The sequence below is a fragment of the Mus caroli genome, chromosome 1, assembly GCF_900094665.2.
Source record: "Mus caroli chromosome 1, CAROLI_EIJ_v1.1, whole genome shotgun sequence".
Taxonomy (NCBI): domain Eukaryota; kingdom Metazoa; phylum Chordata; class Mammalia; order Rodentia; family Muridae; genus Mus; species Mus caroli.
The window spans coordinates 151631532-151654324 of record NC_034570.1 but is presented as its reverse complement, the minus strand read 5'-3'; the positions used below and the strand labels follow the sequence as shown (position 1 = coordinate 151654324).

Sequence of the window (22793 nt, the reverse complement as noted above, 5' to 3'; positions counted from 1 at the left end):
AGAGTAATTCCTCTGCTTTTGTTTTAAATCAGGGTTCTACTCTGTAGCCCAAGTAGGTTTCAAACTCACAGTGATTCTCCTGGATTTGCCTGTCAGGTACTGAGAATACTGGCATGAACTACCACACCTAGCTCAGTTCTTAGAAAGAAAAACTATCCACACAAGATCATAAGTACATTCCTTTTGTTTTGTTTTATTATTATTTTTTTTTGTTCAGCTTTTGTCTTTTGGTTTTTCAAGGTTTTTCGTTTTTGGTTTTTCTCTGTGTAGCCCTGGTTGTGCTGGAACTCACTCTGTAGACCAGGCTGTCCTCAAACTCAGAGATCTGCCTGCCCCTGCCTCCCGAGTGCTGGCATTAAAGTCATGCACAACTGTTACTACCATTACCATAGGTTACATTCTTCTTATATACAACCATTCCTCGTTTGCTTATTTATAATGCAGACTACTGGTTTCGACTGCTTAGAGTCAATCCTGGGTCTACCATAGCAGTATCTTAGGCCAATGCTACACCGGCAGTAACCCTCTAGGAATACATTTTTTCAATGATGAACTACTAGGATGTAGTTCTTTTTTCTTTATAGAGCAAGCTCCAAAAATCCCCTTGTCTCTGCCCAATGGTTGGTTTACAGCATTACATGGGTGCTGGGGATTTGAACTCAGGTCATCATGCTTGCCTAGCCAGCACGTTAACCCACTGAACCACTTCTCCAAGGAGCCCTAGTTGCTTCATTAAAATCCTATTTCTAGCCAGGCATGGTGGCCCACGCCTTTAATCCCAGCACTTGGGAGGCAGAGGCAGGCAGATTTCTGAGTTTGAGGCCAGCCTGGTCTACAAAGTGAGTTCCAGGACAGCCAAGTCTATACAGAGAAACCCTGTCTCGAAAAACGAAAAGAAAAAAATCCTGAGGAGATAAGAGGTGATTGCTGGCAAACCTGATGGCCTGACTTTGATCCCAAGGTTCCACAAGGTAGAAGAGAGAGCTTACCTCCTTCAAATTGTTCTCTGGTCTCTGCACACCCCCACCCCACAACACACACTCATGTGCACACACACACACACACACACTTTCCTTCTGTGATGACCTGAGTTCAGTCCCTGGAGCCCGTGTAAAGATGAAAAGAGAGAACTCACTTCACAACGTGTCCTCTGACCTTCACAAAGCATTGTTTCACTCACATCTACACACACCATAAGCATATATCCCTCTCACCATAATAAGTATATAAAATTTTTAAAAATCTTACCTGTGGAATAGAGGAATGACTCGGTGGGTAAGTATTTGCCGCACAAGCATAAAGAACCTGAGCTCAGATCCCCAGAGTCCATGTAAATGCTGGGTATTCATGAGACCTGCCTGCAATGCCAGCCCCTAAGGGTGTCGACAGAGCAAGTGGGCTAGCAAGATTGGCTATATCGAGAGCTCTGGGTTTGATTGAGAGACCCTGTCTCTATAGATACACTGGAAGAGCACTGGAGCATGATCCCTGACATCAGCCTCCAGCCTCTGTATGTACATGTGTGCATGTGCACCCATGCATGTGCCTATGTATATACAACAGTGCAACTGTAATATACCACCACATACACAGGAAAATATAAAGAAGCAAAAAAAATAGTCATTTGTAAAAATGTTTTGAAGTAAAAATGACTTTGTTTAGTCATTCCTTTTTGTTTTCCATTTTCTAGATTGTGGATGTCAGTGATGTGTTCAGGAACACAGAGATCAGATTCCTTCAGGATGCACTGGCTAAGCCTCAAGGAACTGTCAAAGCAATATGTGTTCATGACGGAGCAGTAAGTGAAGCACAATTCTCTGTTCTCTCTAGAATGTATAGTTTGGAAGAAAATATATCGAATACTGGCACATGAACACTTGAGAAAGGATAATATGACAATCTTTTTCAGTCCGGCATGGTGGGACACACCTATGATCACAGCACTTGAGAGGCAGAGGCAGGTGAATTTATGTGAATTCAAGGCCAGTCTGGTTCACTTTTTTGTTTTGTTTTGTTTTTTTCGAGACAGGGCTTCTCTGTCTGTCCAGCCCTGGCTGTCCTGGAACTCACTCTGTAGACCAAGCTGACCTCAAACTCAGAAATCCACCTGCCTCTGCCTCCCAAATACTGGGATTAAAAGGTGTGTGTCACCACTGCCCGACCAGTCTAGTTTGCAAGATGAGTTCTAGGCCAGTCAGAGTTACACAGTAAGACACTGTCTCAAGAAAAAAAAAAGTGGTTTTTGTAGAAAGTCTTATTAGTATCTCTAAAATTATTATATAAATAATGATAAAATACTGTGGGTTTTTAATTTATTTCTATTAATTAGACAGATTCTCATGTAGCCCAGGACTTATCGTTGAGCTTATAGTTCTTGAACTTATAGTTCTCCTGTCTTAACCTCCCAAGTGCTGACAACAAGTGTGTGACAACAACCTAGTCCTAAAATTACCATTTTGAAAGAGATGCCAGGAATTTAAAACACTAAATAATTTGCTTTTTTTCCCCCCACTGTTATAACTCTAAAATGTATCATTGTTGCTGAGTAAACATACTTGTTAACTTAAAATTTATAATAAAAAAGAAAGACTATACCTCAGGAAGACTACACCCATGTGGATACCTAAGCAGCTGAATATATTTGTAGTGGTGGATGTGGGGCCGTGTGCTTTCATCAGGGCTAAAGGCAGGCAGCTCCCTGTGAACGTGAGGTCCACATAATCAGTTGCAGGTGAGCCTGAGCTGCATGGTGTGACCCCGTCTCTAAATAAGGAAGAAAGTCAGTCAATAATTCAGGTGATTTAGAAAACATATATTTAAAGAAACCAGCAATAATCAAGCTCTTGGATCCTCTTGATCTGAAAATTGTAGAGCCCACCCTCCTTTGTTGTTGCGGCCCGCCCGCGGTCCACAACACGAACGGTTCACTGAGAATGGCAGTTCCCTGCAAAGAGAGGAATCTAGACGGGGCAGAAGAAACAATGGAGCCAGGACAAACAGATTCTGATCGAGGCTCAATTTAATATTTCCAAACACTCAGTTTATAAAGGAAGGGGGAGGGAACCCAATTTCCCGCCAGGTNGGGCATCAGATTTCATTATGGATGGTTGTGAGCCACCATGTGGTTGCTGGGATTTGAACTCTGGACCTTTGGAAGAGCAGTCGGCACTCTTAACCACTGAGCCATCTCACCAGCCCCGAACTTACTTTCATACTGCAAGTTCAACCATACTGTTTTTACATGAACAGAAGAATTTAATCCAGTTTTAAGAATTAAATAAATGCACCGGGCATGGTGACTCACGCCTTTAATCCCAGCAGAGGAGGCAGAGGCAGGCGGATATCTGAGTTCGAGGCCAGCCTGGTCTACAGAGTGAGTTCCCAGGACAGCCAAGGCTACACAGAGAAACCCTGTCTCAAAAAGAACAAAAACAAAAAAAACAAAAACAAACAAAAACAAAGAATTAAATAAATGAATTTCTTTATTGGTGGTCAGGGTTTGGCAGTGGCATGGCAAGGGTGAAAGGCCTTACCAGTCCTTCATCCTGTGTCTGTTTTTACAACTATGAGTACACCTTGACCAACACATTTTTGTGTTCTGGTCTTAGAGGATGATGTCACTAAAATGAGGAACAGGTTCTGGGAATTCTTATGTCGCTGAACATGTAAACTGCCTTGGCCATTTTCCCAGAATCATGGCAGCCGGGCATGATGGCACACTCCTGTAATCCCAGCACTTACATGGAGATAGGAGGCTCAGGAGTCCAAGGGCAGCTTGCATTACTGAGATTCTGTCTCATAGAACAAAAACCAGAAAATAGAATGAAAAGTCTTGCTCTTAGTGTCAGCATCTTCTGTGATATGCTTTAGATGACGCGTCCTAATATAAGGACATGTTATGCTCATCACAGTATCATTTATAACAGGAACAGAATGAGATGACAGAAACAGGCAGAGGTGCTTAAGTTTATGGTACAAAGAAATTAATATTTAAGTCCTTTTGAATTTTTGTTTGTTATTTTGCTTTTTTAAGGCAGGATGCAGCCAAGGCTTCCTTGAGCTCTTGACTGTCAAACCTTCATCTTGAACAGTGGGGTTACAGGATGCACCATAACATCCAGCTCTCAACTCCCTTTTAAATGAAACTTCCCTCACGTGCCTCAGCTCAAGCTCAATGAGAGCTAAAGATATTTCAATACGAAGGAAACACGGGGGCAGGATGCTGTGGCAGGAAGGTCACAGAGAGACCCTGTCTCACCTTTTTAATTTTTTAAATTGATTTTCAAGACAGGGTTTCTTTGTGTAGCCCTGGCTGTCCTGAAACTCACTCTATAGACCAGGCTGGACTTGAACACCCTGCCTCTGCCTCCCAAGTGCTGGGATTAATGTTGTGTGCTGCCACCAGCCAGCTCTGTCTTAACCTTTTAAACAGAGACTGAGACTGACCAGGGATGATGCTCAGTGGGAAGTGCTTGCTGAGCAAGTACAAGACCCTAGGTACGATCATCAGTACAGGGTACAAAGAAAAAGGGAAGGAATTTTCAAAATAAGTCAAACCACATTTTTAGAAAATAAAAGACCGAAAAATTATTCATAAAGTTATATTAAAGAGTCATCTTTTCTTTCTGTTTTTCTCTATAGAAATATTCTTTCAGACTGGGCATAGTGGCATACGTCTATACCCAGCATTCAGAAAGCCAAGGCAAATTATTGCATTTTTAAAGACGTATGTACTTATTACTATAGATGTGTATGTGTGTGTGTGTGTGTGTGTGTGTGTGTGTGTGTGTGTGTGTGAATGATAGGGATACATGCAGAGGGAGGCCACAAACCTTTAACATGGACCTTCACTGGCCTCATCTCAGGTCATTCTTATTCCATTCACTTGCAGTCTGCCAGAAGTAAAAACAAAGAAAAGGTCACAGACGTTTCTAGGGCCTCCCTCAAGTAGGCAAGTGCTGAACCACTGATCAGTTATATCTCTGCCCTCCTTTTATTTTTCCTCTTTTTAGATGGGGTCTCAAGAAGTTGTATGAGCTGGCCTTGAACTCACTCTGTAGCTCAGGGAGGTCTCAGGAAAGTGCAAGCCTCCTATTCTCCCCTTGTAGTGTTTTGAGTAGTTGGGCTTACAGACCTATACCCCAGGACTAACTTTAACAATTGTATTTTATATCACTTTGAAAGGATTCATGATGAAAAAGAGATGGTATCATTGAACTTGCTGCTTTTATGTCAACTTGACACAAGCTACAGTCATTAGAGAAGAAGTAGCCTTGGTTGAGGAAATGCCTCCTTGAGATCCAGCTTTAAGATATTTTCTCAATTAATGATTGCCCAGAACATTGTGAGTGGGGCTACTTCTGGTCTAGTAGTCTTTGGTTCTACAAGAAAGCAGGCTGAGCAAGCCATGAGGAGCAAGCCAGTAAACAGTACCCCTCCATGGCTTCTACATCAGCTCCTGCCCCAGGTTCCTGCCCTAAGAGTCCCTGTTCTGACTTCCTTCAATGGTAACAGTAACATGGAATGTATGCCAAACTAAACCCTCCCCTCCCCAACTTCATTTTGTCATGATGTTTCATCACAGCAATGGGAACCCTGACTAAGACAATCGTGTTAGTTATCTTCTGCTTGGAACAAGAAATCTTTGTACTGTGAAGAAAACAAATCTGTCTCATTTTTGAAAAAAATATCTATAAGACTTTTTCTTTATCCAGGAAGTCCTACCTATATTCCTGAATGCCAAGAAGAACTGGAGTTCACCATTTGCTAAGTTCATAATGGACGAGGAAAGACTGGAATTAGCCAGATCGTTGGAGATACAAGAAGAAGACATGGTGTTACTGACTGCTGGGGAACATGAGAAAGCAGTAAGTAAAATTGCCTAAGTGTGTGGGCCTGTGCTGAAAGTGTGCGGGCCTGTGCTGAAAGCTGCCTTTTTGTCATATTTATTTATATATTTCAAATGGACTGTTAACTTCGTAAAGCAGGGCCTCTCTGCATAAATCACTGTGTAAATGTCTTTCACTACTTTAGAGTGCACTGTATAAGAACTAGAGTCATTCTGTGCACAGTGGTATGGAACACAGGAGACCTCAAATTTGAGACCAGCCTACACTACATAGTGAGATCCTGTCTCAATAAAGTCAAACCAAGCAGACCAAGACTAGAGCCTTGGGGCAGTGAGGTGATTCACTGCAGGTGATTCACCTGCGTCTGATCCCTGGGAACCCACGTGACAAGAAGCAACTGACTTCCTCTCTCCGGCTCTCTCCCCGACTCTCCCATTTTCTCACACACACAAAATGAAACTTTTAAAACTGGAGTCTTTTCATTAGTTACCTCATTGGCTTTATTCACACAGAACTGAGTCAGTAGGAAGTCAATACAACTACGAAAGAAATATTTTTGAAGGTTTGCGAAAGAAAGAAATTTAGCAGTTACAAACTTTTGTACACAATGCATTCCTAAACCTGTGGAGGGACAGAGTTCAGAGCACTGGAGGGGCTGGCTGCTGGGCTGCTACCCTCAACCGGTACAGTCAAGGCAGGGCTTTTTCAGTTACAGGTGCTAAGTGCAGCTGTGAACTAACAGAATCACTTTGGTCAGGGGATAGACAGGAAAGTAGATGTAGTTTGAAAGGTCTTTGTGAAAAAAACAAAACATTACAAGTGGAACATGGATATTAAAACTCATAGAACTGGGCATGCCAGCTCGTACCTGTAATCCCAGAATTCAAGAGGCCTAGGAAGGAGGAAGGCCACCTAGGTCACATAGCTGAGACCATGTCTCAGGAGAGAGTCGGGAGAGGAAGGGGAAAGACAAGTAAGGTGCAGGGGTTAAGTCCCCTTAGAGTAGCATAGCTAGTGGGTGGAGAGATAAGATCGAAGCCAGTACTATGTCCTACATTCCCACTCTGTGTGTGCGTGCGATGAGTGTGTGCACACGTGTGAGTGCCTGTGTGAAGGCCAGAGGTTAATACTGCGTAGTCTTCCTCAATCTCTACCTTATGTTCTAAGGCAATGTTTCTTATTGCCCTGGAGTTCTGATGGGTTAGAGTAGCTCTCAGTGGGTTCCAGGGATCCACTGTCTCTGCCCCACAAACACTCCAGTCACAGACACATCTGACCTTTACGTGGGTTCCCTTCAGGAACTGACGCCCCCATACTGTGCTGGGTTCTATATCTCATGTACTTGGTCTCACCTAACTTTACAATTTTATTCCGGACATAGCCATGTGTAGCTTGGTCCCAGCTTCTCAGGGGGTTGAGGCATGATTGAGTTCAATAGTTCAGGAACAACCTGGGTAAGGAAGCAATACCTCATCTCAATAAATAATGAACCAGGTGGTGGCGCACGCCTTTAATCCCAGCACTTGGGAGGCAGAGGCAGGCGGATCTCTGAGTTCAAGACCAGTCTGGTCTACAGAGTGAGTTCTAGGACAGCCAAGGCTACACAGGGAAACCTTGCTTTGGGAGAAAATAAATAAATTAGTGAGTAAATAACTCAGTGTTGAAGTACCTATTTTATCCCCATGATGACAGGATGTAGAGAAATCAGTAAGTAGACCAACAGGCTCCAAGCTTGGTCTGTAAAGTTCTGGAGCTGTTTGCCTGGTCCCTGGGGTCTGAGGTGCTCACACAGGCAGCCCAGGCTAATGGTCATGCGTGGTTACATAGCTGGCAGTCAGATCATCCTCATATCTTCGTCTCCTGAGAAAGTCTTATCTACTTATTGGCTAGTCTTCAGAATTTAGGTTGTGTCATCTGATGCCCACTCTGACAAGAAGCTAGCTTAATGTTTGTGTCTTTTGTTTGCAGTGCTCTCTGTTGGGAAAGTTACGGCTAGAGTGTGCAGACCTTTTGGAGATGAGAGGAGCGGTGCTCCGAGACCCAGCAGTGTTCTCCTTTCTTTGGGTGGTTGACTTTCCACTCTTTCTTGCCAAGGAAGAGAGTCCCACAGAGCTGGAGTCAGCCCATCACCCATTTACTGCTCCTAATTCCAGTGACATTCACCTCCTCTATACTGAGCCAGAAAAGGTACTGACCTATTCTTCCAAATAAAAGGAAGTATCCTGAAGATACAAAGAACTTCTAGATTTCCTCAGGAGAACCAAAGATAAAAATTGAGCCTACTGTTAATAAATTGTGTTTAAGTACAGTATCTTGATCCTATAGATTTGAAAGCCAGGAGTTTTCTGTAACATAAAAGTTCTGTGATCCTGTAGGTTCGTGGCCAACACTATGACTTGGTTTTAAACGGCAATGAGATAGGAGGTGGTTCTGTCCGAATCCATGATGCCCAGCTACAGAGGTACATCCTGGAAACATTGCTAAAGGTATAGCATACCTTCTAACCTTCCCTTTTACCCACATCTTTGTTTTATGAAACATTTATTTTAAATGGAGAGTTTACTAGATACAGAATGTCAGCTTCTCTTCGTGTGTTATGTAGCACTAGGAAGAGCAGATGATGATAATAGTTACTCATCAATGCTTACTGGGTGCCAGGGACTATCTGCTACACAGCCAATGTGGTGACTCATGCATGTAATTCCAACAGTTAGAAAGGTGAGATAGGAGAATTGCCTTGAGTTCCAGGCCTGTATCCTGGGGCTACATAGCAAGACCCTGACTCAAAAACAAAGAACCACGCCCAGAGATACACTGGCATATCATTTACAGTAATTTCTGTAAGTAGATACTCATTATTCTCATTTTAAAGATGAGAAACTGAGGCAGCAGGTATATGCCCAATTCACAAAGCTCAGAGCCAGACATGGTGGCACAAGCCTGAAATCTCACCTTTTAAGAGGCTGAGGTAGGGTTGTGGATTTGAGACCAGCTTGGACTAACAAAACCCTGGCTCCTGTAGTGCAGGAGCTGAAGGAAGACTCTTGAGACTACACTCCTAAAAGGTCATTTCCAGTGAGGGCCAGTATTAAGAGGAAGATATAGGTAGGCCTTTGTGTGTATTTGGTTTTCGTGTTACTGCTTTATAACTTAGGTTAGGCTGGTACTCATTATCCTCCTGCCTTCTCCAGAGTGCTGGAATACAGGGGAGTGACTAGTCTTATTCCGTTAAACTTCAGCCCTCCTAAGGTTTTTATAGAACATCTCCCCAGGCATTATCACTAGTTAGGTTCTGTCAATTTTTAACCTGAACTTCACTTTCTTCTTAGTACTTGCTGTTACATTATGACAGAAGACCTTCAGTTTCTATTTAAATAAATAAAATGTGTTTTGCATTTCAGGAAGATGTGAAATTGCTTTCCCATCTGCTTCAGGCTTTAGACTATGGGGCACCCCCACACGGAGGAATTGCCTTAGGTAAACAATCTGTCTTTTTTGTGCACTAAATTCCATTCCATGGCACTGTGTCTCAAATTCAGATTCTCAGTTTAAGGGGAAGGGATTGGGAGGCAGAAGCAGGTAGATTTCTGTGCATCCAAGGCTAGTCTGATCAACTTAGCAAATTCTACTAGGTCAGCCAAGGCTACTGTGAGATCTACACCAGCCCCACCCTTAAGAACAAAAAAACAACAAAACAAGTGCCTGTTATTCCTGCAGAGAGCCTGAATGGTGGTGGTGGTGTTGCTCCTGATTTTTAAATTGGAGGAAAAAAATTTAGGGGCCAAAGATAGGGCTCAGCAGTTAAGAGCACTGGCTGTTTTTCCAGAAAACCCAGGCTCAATTTCCAATATCCACATGGCAGTTTATAACTGTCAATAACTCCAGTTCCACAGTATTTGACATCCTCACACAGATGTATAATCAGGCAAGAACTAATGCACATAAAATATTAATTAAATTGTTTTTTAGATATTTTCAAAAAAAAGAAATCATACAATTTATTCTGACCAGCTTTTCCTCCCTCAACTCCTGCCAGATCCTTCCTACCTACCCACTTCCACACCATTCCTTCTTTCCTTCCTTCCTTCCTTCCTTCCTTCCTTCCTTCCTTCCTTCCTTCCTTCCTTCCTTCCTCTTCTTAGATGGGACAAATGGACAAATAAAAAGAAAAATCTGTAAATACACACACAGAGAACATAAAAACACAAACTCAGAAGCCATAAAAGCAAAAGACCAGCAAGACAAAGAATGCCCAAACAAAGCAAAAGTCTACAAAATTACCACTGGGTTCCTTTTGTGTTTGCCATCTACCGCTGGGCATGGGGCCTACAATTAAGTGTGGTTAATATACCCAGAGACTCAATTAGAGAAAACTATTTTTCCTCTGCAAGCAAGTGTCAGTTGCAGATAGCTTCTTGGTTTGGGGTGGGAGCTCATGGCCACTTCCCCATTGGGATCCCCATCAAACCTGAATCTGTGTGTGCATGCTGCCACAGTCATTTCTTATGTGCATCAGATATGACCTGAATTTAAATTCAGACACCCATATCAACCAGCTCATAATTGTAATTCAAGTGCTGGGGGAGCTTGTGTAGGAACCTGCACACACACACACACACACACACACACACTAAAAATAGTACAAATGTCTGGAAGAGTTCCAGGTCAGCCTAGATGACATGAAATCCTATCGCAAAAACAAAACAAACAAACAAACAAAAATTAATGTAAATTCTCTACAGGCCTAAGGATGTAGCTCAGTGGTAGAGCATTTGTCTAGAATGTATGAAACCAGGGCCGGGAAAGAAAAAATTCTCTACATCTTTTACATAAAGACCAAGGTTGGTAGTGGTGGTGCATGTCTTTAATCCCAGCTTTCAGGGATATCTCTCAAAGTTCTAGGCCAGCCAGAGCTGCAGAGTCTCAAAAAAAGAAAAAAAAAAAAAAAAAAGGCCCATCAGATCAGTAATAGTAGTGGTGGTGGCACAGGCCTGTAGTCCCAGGATTCAGGAGGCAGAGTGGATCTCTGCATTCAAGGCCAGCCTGGTCTACACAGTGAGTTCCATGACAACCCAGGACTAAACCCTGTCTTGACACACACACACCCCCACCCCGTCCCCCCAAAAAAGTTATTTTCAGAGCTAAAAGCTATACATTTCTCATCATGTTCACTTTGTATTTTACATCACAGGGTTAGACAGACTGGTATGTCTTGTCACGGGAGCACCCAGCATCAGAGATGTCATAGCCTTCCCTAAATCCTACCGAGGACAGGACCTTATGAGCAATGCTCCAGACTCCGTGTCTCCAGAAGAGCTGAAGCCTTACCATATCCACGTCTTGTGGCCAGCAGACTCAGAAGAGGAGAGTGCATCCGCCACACCTTCCAAACACTTGAGCTCTTAACTTTTGTCTTTGCTTCACCAAACTTAAAATAAGATCCAGACCTGCCACAGACTTTAGAACCAAGTGTCTGTGTAGAAGCAATCATTACCGAGTAAGAAACAGAAGCTACACAGTTGTAACTTGGTCATGTGTACCATTAGGACTTTCTGTGGAAGTTTTTTAATTGGAAAATTGTCAAATGAAACAAAAAAATCTCTTGGGCTGGTGAGATGGCTCAGTGGGTAAGAGTACCTGACTGCTCTTCCGAAGGTCCGGAGTTCAAATCCCAGCAACCACATGGTGGCTCACAACCATCCGTAACGAGATCTGACTCCCTCTTCTGGAGTGTCTGAAGACAGCTACAGTGTACTTATATATAATAAAAATAAATAAATCTTAAAAAAAATCTCTTTATTGAGTATTTAGTCTTCCTGTTTTCCAAGCATGTTTCTAAACCCAGATAAGTTATTTAGAATGAGGGTAGTACAACATGGTTGCCTCTGTAGACTGGCCAGTTAATGCAGCAAGGTTTCAGTTTGTCTAGCCTCACTAGAACCATAAATTAAACTGTGTGGTAATCTTTCAGCCATCAATATAATGTTCTAAGTAGTATAGTAGAATCAAAAAAAAAAAAAAAAAACATTACAAGTAACAGAATTCTATTGTGTTGTACCTTAAGCAAGCTACAAATGTCTCTTAGCTGCCCCAGCTGCTTATATAATGTGAATGACACTTGTCCTGGCTGTCTCACAGATCTCTTGTTGCCAGGTTGAGGTTACATTTGTGGCAGGTATGTGATTTGAAATACTGTAAAGCAGGGCTGAAAATACAGCTGTCCTAACCACTGTTCTATTGCTGTGAGGAGACGCCACAACCAAAGCAACTCTTTATAAAGCATTTGGCTGGTGCTGGTTTATAGTTTTAGCTGTAAGCATGGTGGCAAACACAGACATGCTGTAGAAATAGCTGAGAGTTCTATATCCTGACCTGCTGTTGCTGGGAGACTGGGCCTGGCACAGAACTATTTGCTTTCTTACGGTTTTTCAAGACAGTTTTCCTGGCATGGGCTCTTGTTTATGGTTTTTTGTTTTGTTTTTTGGTTTTTTGGGGGTTTTTGTTTTTCGAGACACTGGGTTTCTCTGTGTAGCCCTGACTGTCCTGGAACTCACTCTGTAGACCAGACTGGCCTTGAACTCAGAAATCTGCCTGCCTCTGCCTCCTAAGTGCTGGGATTAGCATGTGCCACTACTGCCTGGCTCGTTTATGGTTTTTCAAGACAGGGTTACACAAGTTTCTCTATGTAGCCCTGCATGTCCTGAACTCTTTCCTATAGACCAAGATGGCCTCAAACTTTTAGAGATCTGCTGCTTCTGCCTCCCTGGTGCTGGGATTAAAGGCATGGGTTCTTGAAGTTTTAAAGCCTCCAGTCACAAACCTAATCCATTATCCTTTCTTAAAAATGTCACTCTAGTAGTAAACATTCAAATGAGTTTATTAGCACCCCCTCCCACCCCTAACATCTATCCCTTCTTTGAAAGGGGAACCACTCCCCTTAACATCTTCAGGGCTTCTCTGCCCCCCCCCCCCCCCCATTCCCTACACACACACAAACTCACTGCAGGACTTAGGTGATTCCTCTCACTGAGGATGTCAAGGCAGCTATGAGACCTGGAAGGACACTTGTACAGAATGTCCACAGCTCAGTGGGTCAATCACCAGTATCATACAAAATCTAAAGGCCTAATGAGGCAGTGCTAAGGGTGCTTAAGTGGAAGGAGGCAGAGGACTCCCTACTTGATCAGAGGCAGGTAGATCTGAGCTAAGGGAATGACTGTCTAGAGATTCAGTGAATGAAACCCTGATTTTGTCTTCTGGAAATTAAGGAACCATGGGTGTCAAGAAAACAGACCAATAACTCCCAACTGGCCCTAGTAAGCACTACCTTTAATCCTAGGCAGATCTGAGTTTGAGACCAGCTTGATCTACATGGAAATCCTACATCAAGGCAACCTGCCTCCAAAGAGACCAGGCAGTCAAGATGACTGGATAGCTGGATTCCACATTGTGAAAGATTTGTATAGGTCATCCTGACCTCTTCACAAATGCATTACCATACAAAATGACAGGAAAGGTATTCGACTAGCATGTGAAAAATTCAAATCCTCACAACCCCAGAAAGCGATGGGATTTAACCCCATTTCAGTGAGACTGTATTGTATAATATAAATCCCCAAATGAGAAACTAGAAAAGCTATTTAAGTGTTCCATCCAGTGATTCAGACCACTCTATCAGGAAAATGAGGCCAACTGCAGATCTTGAGCATTGAAACACTGCCCCCATTCCCAGGGACTAAAGCTTATACCTCCTCTGAACTCTAAAGTGGCAGCTCCAAATACCTACACATTTTGCCTGGAACCAATGCTCGTAAGGATCCCTGACCAGTCCTTATCTACAGCCAAAGGACTAAAGTAACTAAAATAGCCTCAACTTCCCCTTTGGGGCCACCAAACCCAGCACTGCGTCCCAAACTGGACTTCTGTTAAATTAAGGGATGTAGTTTTTCAGTAGTCTCAGGAACCAAGCCCAGACAGAGTGAACAATATCCTTAAGACCCAACTTAGTATCAGTGTTCCTTCTAATTAGGAATACTGTTAGGCCTGGTGTTGTCCCCTAGGCATGGGGACAACACTTAAGTCTAGGCTTTTACCTTACAGGTTTATACCTCAAATTTTACCTCATACCTGTGCCCCTAGGCCATCTCCAGACCTTTAAAGGGCTGGTATGCCCCACTTAAGACTATATAACTGATTAGACATTCAGGATGTAAGACTCAGCAGTCACCTGTTAACTCTGTTCCTGTTAATTTAAATGTCAAACAGAAAAATGGCTCTTGTGCTTATAAGCACAAAGACAAACTATACTGACACCAATACCATCCATCCAGTCACTGGGCAGCTAATAGATTTAAAGCTAATGTCTCTAATGTGACCTCCCCACAATGTGCTCATCAGAATAAAATGCACACTTCACATTTCATGTTGTAATGCACTTTAATGGTAAAATTTTGACAACACAATGTATATCTGACACTATCTTCTATTTGAACCTCCATCCAGGCACCTGCAACAACAGAAGGTAGCTGTTAGACACATCTCTACAATTTTAACTTAAATGGTAACTGGTAAAACACAGAACATCAGATCTTTTACTATCATCAAGTAATCAGTGAGAGAGTTCAAGTTGTGTGAGATCATCATGTATTCTGGAGTAGGTTCATGGTTAAGCATTTTCAGTTCTTACCTCAGAAACAGGAAGGTACAAAAGGTAGTCACTGCATGTCCACTTGTCACCGCAGCCCTAAGAAAACAAAGACTTACTTCTCTGGCTTAGAGTAGTTAAACTTTACATGTTACTATAGTAACCTCAGAAATGAAATGGAACGGTTTTAAAGGTGATATCACTTCGTATCATTTGGCAGAATCATCACATCACTGGTTACAAGCTATATCACAATCTGTACAAAACAAGGTGACTGAGACTTACTTTAAAATTCAGAAGGACCAGAAATCCAGAATGACTGATCTGTTTGAAAATTAAAAAAAAATTCATTAGTGCAGTTATTTATCTTCATTTTATTTCTTTTCAGTTTTCAGTTGTCTTCACTAGTCTCCATGGGCTCACATCAATTCTCTTGCCAAGAGGCCTGAGACTATGGTTGCAATCATACCCTAGGGAACTGTATTTCTCAATAAAACTGTCCTACTGGGTTAAGTCAGTGGCACAGCACATGGGACCTTTGCATCAGGCTTTGGCCTCATCACTTGGGACTATCTTGTATTTCCTTTTTTTTGTTGTTTTTCCAGACAGGGTTTCTCTGTATCCTCGAACTCAGAAATCTGCCTGCCTCTGCCTCCAGTGCTTGATTAAAGGTGTGCACCACCACGCCCGGCTATCTTGTATTTCCTAATACTATTCAAGGAAAACTCTTTAAAAGGGATAAAACATTACAGCCAGATACATCAGATAGGAGCGAAAGACATGATTGTTCATCAGAGTTAAGTCTGCTGAACTATGTTATCATCATGGTATCGGCTTTTTTGGAAAGGGTTGAAAGTAAATAAATGCACATTTCAAAGACTTACCCATTGTGTTTGCAGTGCCTTCACTTGAAGTGACCCATGCGTTCATACCTGCAGAAATTATACTCCGTTTAGAAATATGTACTTGTAAAGTATATTTACTGATGTTCTTAAATACTGTTTCAGCTTAATGATCAATCTTCAATCTTATTCAGAGAGATTCCCATCTGTTTAACTTTATTGGTCATCACCAACAGTACCTTAATTCATATAGTAATAAATACCAAATTTGCAATGCTTACCTTTCTTTATTCAAACCATCATTTGTACCTGAAAAAATTTAAGGCACCATTTAGTACTGATGGTAGCACATACATGTTCAAAAGCTAAATGTTACACAGGAAATTCTGCAAATGACTGGAGGGAATTCAAGGCCCCCAATGGCTTCTTACCCAAGCAAGCCAGCCAATGAACAAGCATGCAATCACAGTAACTAGAATTAAGAGAAAATAAATACCTTACAAATATGCTAACATCACTCAACTATTCCTAGTTGCCTGCCACAGGGTTCTTCAGGGTTAAAAATTGTCTACAAGTTATTTTCAGCTCAGACATTTGATCAACATCATTACAAGAACCCTGTGTTGTCCAAAATACACCTATCTAAACATCCATAAGACAATGCATGGAGTTTTGATGATTTAAAGTCTCTGCATGTCCCTTTGCACTGACCTAGATTCAAGTGTTTTTCAATACTTACTTTTCAAGCTGTATATCCAGCCTTAAACTCCACCTAAAAAAAATTAAAGAGCTTTTGAATGCAGTCAACAGATTTGAGTTTGCCCCACAATAAATGCCAAAGAAGCCCACCATCAGATAGAGCTAATAAAATCTTCAGGTAGTCAGTATTTGTTTGTCATCATGCAGGCTGTGTTCAGCTATGACCAGGACGGAACACGTGGCCAGAGTACTTGGCAGAGCACAACAAAGCCAAGCCTGTTTAGCATCTACAATTCCTTTAGTTTCACTTACCTTTTTTTCATATCTTTCATTTTCTGGTCTTCTATTCTAGCACCTACAACAAACAAACAGTTAAAGCTGCCCTGTTAGGCCGCTGACTCAGCACTTAAGATGGGGGAACCAGAGTCCACCAAATGTGACCTAAATGACAATTATAAACCCTGTGTTGGACCACTAGCTCCCACAGATATCAAAAACCATCCTCCTCAGATACCTAGAAGAAGCAATGCCCTGACTTCAGATCTCCCACCCACTCCTCTACAATTGCTTTCAGGGAACTCTACATTCAACGTGTGGGTTGAGGGATCTTTAGTGCTCACTTGCCATTGAGTATTCCTTGTAATGGGACCACATGCACACAAAAAACTGCTTACATTGCTCTCTTTCTGTTATCCAGCTTCCTGTTGAGTCCTGGGGGGGAAAGTCTTTATGTAAATACTGCTTACTCTGTAAGTAGCCCCCAAATCATTATTCTGTGTGCCTCAGTTATAATCATGGTGGTTTAAAGCTATCGTCATCCCAACAGTCAAGAGTAGCAAATATGATGTCATCATTGTGGCACTGTCCTTTCAACCTAACTTCTCATTACTATTCAGTACTCACCTCTTTAAGTCTTCATCCTCCTTTGCCACAGAACTGGAAATAAAAGATGCGAACAGTCAGTCCCCTTCTTCACTGAACTAAACCCTTTCCATTAGCTGAATTAAAGCCTCAGAAAAGTGTTTTTCAGAAATCCCTTCTGTCCACTACTCTCATACCATCATGGGCTTTATGGTCATTATGTTTTAGTCATGCCCCCCACTGAGTTACCTGACTGTGAGATCCCACCAGATGTTCCATCAGAGGTCCACATTGCCATTCCTAAGAAAAATGTTAATTTTTAGTTTTACTCCCACAAAATGGACCAGTCTTATAAAGAACTCCGTCCACATAGGCACTGTGAGTTGGACATATCCAGCAATTACATTTAAGTCTCTAATCCAGGTACTTCCCAAGAGAAATCTTACCCTTTGTTAGTGGCTAAGGCCTACTTAGTGTCAGTCTCTAGCAAAAGACTCCATCCCATGGTGAAACACCGCGTGGCTTTGCATTCCACCCCTGTCGACCGTACACGAGGTGACTCAGCATGCTCTGCCATCAGAATCGTTGGTATTCATCAACAAGCTCAGTTGTCCCTACCAACATAGCCTTCATCATAGCATGAACACGCATGCTGAGTCGTCTTTGTCTGGTGTCCAGACCAAAACCCAATACTATTTTATATCACAAATACACGCAGAGCCAACCTCCTAAAAGTTTCCAGCTTGTGCCCTGAACTAAGCTCACCGGCCTGGGCCGGAATCCCACCAACTTCCAGCGCTTCAGCCTCCAAGGCCCGAAGCCATAACATACTCAAGAGATCGCATACCTGCTCAGCGCGCCGCACAGCTCCGAAAGGCTGAGATGGCGGCTGAGTCGAGTATATAAGGTCTTCGTGACGTCAAGACGCACGGCTGCTCGCTGCGTCCACTTAAACCCCGCCCCTCACACGCCCTCAGACTCCTCCTCTAGCCCCACCTTCTTCAGGCTCACAAAATTTCCCCTCTGGCCACGCCCCCGAGAGCCCGGAGGGCGGAGTTGCCGCGGGCACGATAGGCCCGCCCTCCGCCTCGGGGAGGAGTACAGGCTGAGGGGAGGGGGCGCCTGCAAGGAAAGCGCTGGGGGAGGGGCGGGGTGAGGGTGACTGATTTCCTTCCGGCACGTCGCTCGCTGGGGAGGAGGGGGCGGGGGGTTTCACTTCCGGGACGGTGTTCCGGCCCATTCCGGCCCATTTCCACCCCCGGAGGTAGGTGCTGCTCCTTGACTGGGCTCGGGCCCCGCACCCCCGCCCCGTTAGCTCATACCCGACGCTCCCGGGCCGCGTCTCGGTTGCAGCCAGCTCCTGCGGCGCTCAGTCGCCGCCCCACCTCCCCTCCCAGCACTCGGCGACCTTCCGCCCCTTTGGCTCGGGGCTGCGGAGCTCCCGGGCCCGCCCCCTTGGCGAGCCCCTCCCTCAGGACCCCGCGCGCGCGCCGGGGCCACACCCAGACACACCCCCACCCCGGCAGCCTCCGCCGCCCTCGACCGATCCCGGGGCGCCGCCCCCTTCCCGGTCCCGCGCCTCACCTGTGCGCCCGCAACTCCCTTGCCGCGGGGCTCTGCTCCTGTCGAGCTTCCCGGCATCCGTGCCACCTCCTCGCTTAGCCAGGTCCCCCTTTTCCCATGCTTCCTGACACTGATAGAGGCCTCCCCAGTACCCGACTGGCCAACCCCAAGCGTTCCCGATTCTCCCTTTTACAGCTCTCGCCCCTTCAGTGCGGACGCTAAGAGAAAGACTTTACTCCAGGGGCTTCCTCCTCACTGGGGAATCGCTGGAAAGAGCAAACAAAAAAGGCGCTGGTGTAGGCTCCAAAATAAACATCTGAATTCGTGATGGCATCGACAGAGGCTCTTAATGGATTAAAAGTTTCAAAACAAACAATAACGCTTTGGAAAAAGGTCAGATTGGTTAAAGTTGATTCTTGAAAGCCGTGTTTGCACTTCCCTGTTTACTCAATAAGTGTATTGTAAATGCGAGGTGATAATGTGAGCGTGTCCGGACAACTTCCTGGTGTGCTGTGTAGTCTCATAAATTTAGAGAAACATTGGATGCACGGTGAGCCTAAATCCTTGTGGTATACTGGAACTACCCTCAACTAATTAAGACTATTTGATGCAATTGCAGTCTTTGTGGTGTGAAATTTCAGGCTTTATTTTTGTCAGCTGTGGGGAGCCAACTTTCCCAAAGTAGCATCACCACTTTGGATGGAAACCCAAGTTTCAAGTTTGTTGGGGAGAAAATGTTTTACTTAGTTTTTGCTAACTCTGGAAACTAGGCCACAAATTCTCTGCATGTTAATTGAATGCTGACAGGGCTGTGGAATGTTTCTCAGAATCACCTCAGAGTCCCGTATTCAAAAAGTGGGAGCTTAAACTGGTAAGCTTAAAAATATGGGCCTAATCGGGCATGGTAGTCAAACACCTCTAACAGGAGCATTCTTTAATCTCAGCAGAAGCAGTCAGATCTTTTTGAGTTAGAAACCAGATGGTCTACATAGTGAGTTCCAGGAATAGCCTGGGCTCTGTAGACCCTGTCAAAAACAAACAAATATCTGGTGGGTGGCTTAATTCTAGCATTCCTGGAGGTAGATCGCTAAGTTCCAGGCTAGTCTGGTCTACTGAGCAAGTTACAGGGCATCCAGAGCTACATAGAGGGACACTGCCTCAGGGGGAAAAATAGTGATAATAGCGGCCATTCATGCAGGATATTAGTCACTTTATACCCAATCTGTATGTGTTTGATGCCCCTTCTTAGTGAACTCCTGTCTTTATTTTATATAGCCTACTGATAAAATATAAGCATAGCTTGAATTTTTCGCAGTGTAGCAGTCACTTTTTTGTATGTTAATTACATTTTACTGTGAAATCTAAAATACCTTGTACCAGGCTCAGCAGCTTACAGTAATCCTAGCACTTAGGAGGTAGGATCAGGAGTTTGAGGCCAGCCTTGTTACTAACAAAACACCTGCTGGCAATTCTGTTTATACATCCAAACATAAGGAAGATCTCTCTTTGTATATGAAGAATTCTTTTTTTCTTCCTGAGACAAGATTTCACTTATTTAGCCCATACTCATGATTCTCCTGCCTCTTCAGTGTTCCAAGCGCTAAAATTATGTATGTGTAGCTGGCACTCATGGAAAGATTTTCAATTTGTAGGGATGTTTGAACTAGAAAGCACAAAGGGAGTCAAACTAGTACCAAGACTGTGCTTTGCTCTTTCAGCAGGGTTGAATGTCTGCCTGTGCTTTCAGGCATGACCATGGAGAAAAGTGGGAACATACAATTGGAGATCCCCGACTTCAGCAACTCTGTTCTGAGCCATCTCAACCAGCTACGAATGCAAGGCCGTCTCTGTGATATTGTGGTCAATGTGCAAGGACAAGCTTTTCGGGCTCACAAAGTAGTACTGGCTGCCAGCTCCCCTTATTTCCGGGATCACATGTCCTTGAATGAAATGAGTACTGTGTCCATTTCTGTCATCAAGAACCCTACTGTTTTTGAGCAACTCCTTTCTTTCTGTTACACAGGGCGGATATGCCTGCAACTAGCAGATATCATCAGCTACCTAACAGCTGCTAGTTTTCTGCAGATGCAGCATATTATAGACAAATGTACACAGATCTTAGAGGGCATTCACTTCAAAATTAATGTGGCTGAGGTTGAAGCAGAATTAAGTCAAACAAGGACAAAGCATCAAGAGAGACCTCCAGAGTCTCACAGGGCTACACCAAATCTAAACCGCTCACTTAGTCCACGGCATAATGCCTCAAAGGGAAACTGGAGAGGGCAGGTCAGTGCCGTGCTGGATATCCGAGAGCTCAGTCCCCCGGAGGAGCCCACCAGTCCTCAGATAATTGAACAGAGTTCTGATGCAGAAGGCCGGGAGCCCATTCTTCGAATCAACAGAGCAGGACAGTGGTATGTGGAAACAGGACTAGCAGACCAGGGGGCCCGGAGTGGTGATGAAGTTAGGGTTCTTGGAGCAGTGCACATCAAAACTGAAAATCTAGAAGAGTGGCTTGGGCCAGAGAATCAGCCTTCTGGAGAAGATGGGAGTAGTGCAGAGGAAGTCACAGCCATGGTGATTGACACCACAGGCCATGGTTCTATAGGACAGGAAAGTTATACTTTAGGGTCTTCAGGAACCAAGGTAGCTCGGCCAACCAGCAGTGAAGTTGACAGGTAAGTTTTGCTTCTCCTTTTAGAGCTATTGTACAGACATCATTAAATAAGCTTTCTGTGTTACAGAGGGCATCTTTTTTACCTGATATTCTTATTCAGCTTACTTTGGGAGACTGGAAGTATGTCAGAAGACTTGCATTTTCAGCACAGGAGGCTCCCGGATCTGAAATATTGACGATGTTATGAGAACTGTGGTAAAATTAGCCACTTCAGTGAATCAGAATAGCATCTGCAGCCACTCTAGGATCAGTAATTGCCAGGGCTCTCTGCACTAGGCAGGGAGCTGGTTGTCAGGGGTCTGGTAACATTGCTGTTTCTCACACAGGTATGTAACCTTGCGGAGTCTGACTTGCCTTATAGCACTGTGTATTTCTCTTTGCCCTTACCAACAGAGACAATTTGGTACCATCAATAATTTTCAAATTAGAGCAACTACATGACAGTAATTCTAGAGAAAAGCTTTTGAATGTTTTTCAAGTGTCACCTGGTAATGTTTCCTTTGAAGCTGCTCCCACCCCAGGCCTGTTTCTTCTTCCTATACTGAGTCTGTTAGAGGAGCTCCCTTTCATGGAAATAGCACTGGCTTTCATCTAGTCAACTGAAAGAAAAATGTTACTAGTTTAGATTGGGAATGTTTTGAGTTCTTTCTTTTTTATTTATTTATTTGTTTGTTGAAACGATTTCTGTAGCTCAGGCTGTTCTAGAACTCAGGGCAGTCCTCCTGCCTCAGCCTCCTGAGTACTGGGATTACTGGCATAGGTTGCCATATTTGTACTTTGTTGTTGTTTGTGGGGGTTGTTTTTGTTTTTCAAGGCAAAGTTTCTTTATATGGCCTGACCTGGAACAAGCTGGCCTGGAACTCAACTCACAGAGATCTAATTGCTTCTGCCTCCTGAGTGCTAGGATTAAATGAGTTTGCCGCCACCGCCCAGCTCTTGTTTTTTGTTTGTTTGTTTGGTTGGTTTTGTTTTTTGAGACAGGTAATTCAAGATGATCTATAGCTTACTTTTGGCTTAGGCTAACCTCAAACTCTTTCATTTTTTTTTTTGGTTTTCCGAGACAGGGTTTCTCTGTATAGCCCTGGCTGTCCTGGAACTCACTCTGTAGACCAGGCTGACCTCGAACTCAGAAATCTACCTGCCTCTGTCTCCCAAGTGCTGGGATTAAAGGCGTGCGCCACCACGCCCGGCTAACCTCAAACTCTTTTAAGCATTCTTCCTGCCTTAGGCTACCGAGCACTAAGAAGATAGGCTGGCTTATTCTGTTCCCTGATTAAAATAGATTGAAATGGGTAAAGGCACTTAGAATCAAGCCTGACCATCTGAGGTCACCCCCTGGCCCGCACATGGTAGAAGGAAAGAATGAACTCTAGTAAGTTATCTGTCCTCTACACACATGCCCCTCATACATGAGTGAAAAAAATGATCTTGGGAGTAATTAAAGCCAACTTAACTTGTTTCTTTACTTTATAGCTGATAATGTCGACATTTAGGATTTTTTTTAGCCACTTAGGTGGTGTTCATTTGAATATTTTCCACCACGTGACCTTGATAGACTAAATATCCTTCAGCACAGAATATATTAATCCCCAGTGTGGGTAGCTGTTGTTCTCCTGCAATAGAACTATATTAGAATGTATATCTTAAATACAAAAAGA

The 22793-nt window shown here is 43.5% G+C and overlaps 2 protein-coding genes, 1 long non-coding RNA gene and 9 other non-coding genes across 18 annotated transcripts in view; 2 read left to right on the top strand and 10 right to left on the bottom strand.

Annotated features, from left to right (window-relative positions):
• Dars2 (aspartyl-tRNA synthetase 2, mitochondrial) overlaps positions 1–11485 on the top strand; it is a 30576-nt gene extending 19091 nt beyond the window's left edge. Inside the window, exons 11-16 of the mRNA XM_021164974.2 lie at positions 1691–1798; positions 5715–5867; positions 7818–8036; positions 8225–8335; positions 9251–9326; positions 11041–11485. Of these exons, the coding sequence (XP_021020633.1) occupies positions 1691–1798; positions 5715–5867; positions 7818–8036; positions 8225–8335; positions 9251–9326; positions 11041–11255 (882 nt within the window). The 3' untranslated portion in view covers positions 11256–11485. The remainder of the gene's footprint in view (positions 1–1690; positions 1799–5714; positions 5868–7817; positions 8037–8224; positions 8336–9250; positions 9327–11040) is intronic.
• A 2781-nt stretch (positions 11486–14266) lies between these two features.
• LOC110297540 lies at positions 14267–17812 on the bottom strand. 2 transcript variants are annotated; one of them, XR_002378298.2, is made up of 12 exons: positions 17743–17812; positions 17145–17195; positions 16938–16970; positions 16709–16745; positions 16347–16389; positions 16075–16107; positions 15767–15807; positions 15617–15644; positions 15378–15425; positions 14779–14817; positions 14536–14592; positions 14267–14355 (listed from the first exon to the last, which is right to left on the bottom strand). It is a non-coding gene; the product is annotated as an uncharacterized LOC110297540 (long non-coding RNA). The 2 variants fall into 2 exon arrangements; XR_002378302.2 differs by lacking the exon at positions 15767–15807.
• LOC115032409 lies at positions 14425–14500 on the bottom strand. The gene has a single exon (XR_003838084.1). It is a non-coding gene; the product is annotated as a small nucleolar RNA SNORD81 (small nucleolar RNA).
• Positions 14655–14732, bottom strand: LOC115032421. The gene has a single exon (XR_003838101.1). It is a non-coding gene; the product is annotated as a small nucleolar RNA SNORD47 (small nucleolar RNA).
• LOC115032425 lies at positions 15247–15327 on the bottom strand. Its single transcript, XR_003838104.1, has one exon. It is a non-coding gene; the product is annotated as a small nucleolar RNA snR60/Z15/Z230/Z193/J17 (small nucleolar RNA).
• On the bottom strand, positions 15490–15573 carry LOC115032410. The gene has a single exon (XR_003838085.1). It is a non-coding gene; the product is annotated as a small nucleolar RNA SNORD79 (small nucleolar RNA).
• On the bottom strand, positions 15883–15948 carry LOC115032525. The gene has a single exon (XR_003838181.1). It is a non-coding gene; the product is annotated as a small nucleolar RNA SNORD78 (small nucleolar RNA).
• On the bottom strand, positions 16183–16242 carry LOC115032424. The gene has a single exon (XR_003838103.1). It is a non-coding gene; the product is annotated as a small nucleolar RNA SNORD44 (small nucleolar RNA).
• On the bottom strand, positions 16813–16895 carry LOC115032406. The gene has a single exon (XR_003838079.1). It is a non-coding gene; the product is annotated as a small nucleolar RNA SNORD24 (small nucleolar RNA).
• LOC115032527 lies at positions 17042–17103 on the bottom strand. Its single transcript, XR_003838182.1, has one exon. It is a non-coding gene; the product is annotated as a small nucleolar RNA SNORD75 (small nucleolar RNA).
• LOC115032423 lies at positions 17463–17542 on the bottom strand. Its single transcript, XR_003838102.1, has one exon. It is a non-coding gene; the product is annotated as a small nucleolar RNA SNORD74 (small nucleolar RNA).
• Positions 17813–18079: 267 nt separating the features above from the next.
• The window catches only part of Zbtb37 (zinc finger and BTB domain containing 37), a 28370-nt gene continuing 23656 nt past the window's right edge, over positions 18080–22793 (top strand). For 2 of the 6 annotated variants that reach the window (XR_003836758.1, XM_029477927.1), the window contains exons 1-3: positions 18080–18159; positions 18654–18851; positions 20180–21136. Coding sequence is in view for 4 of the 6 variants with exons in the window: in XM_029477927.1 (XP_029333787.1) it covers positions 20208–21136 (929 nt within the window). In the remaining 2 variants the exon portion in view is untranslated. The other 4 variants (XR_003836757.1, XM_021161878.2, XM_021161862.2 and 1 more) reach the window with 4 other exon arrangements.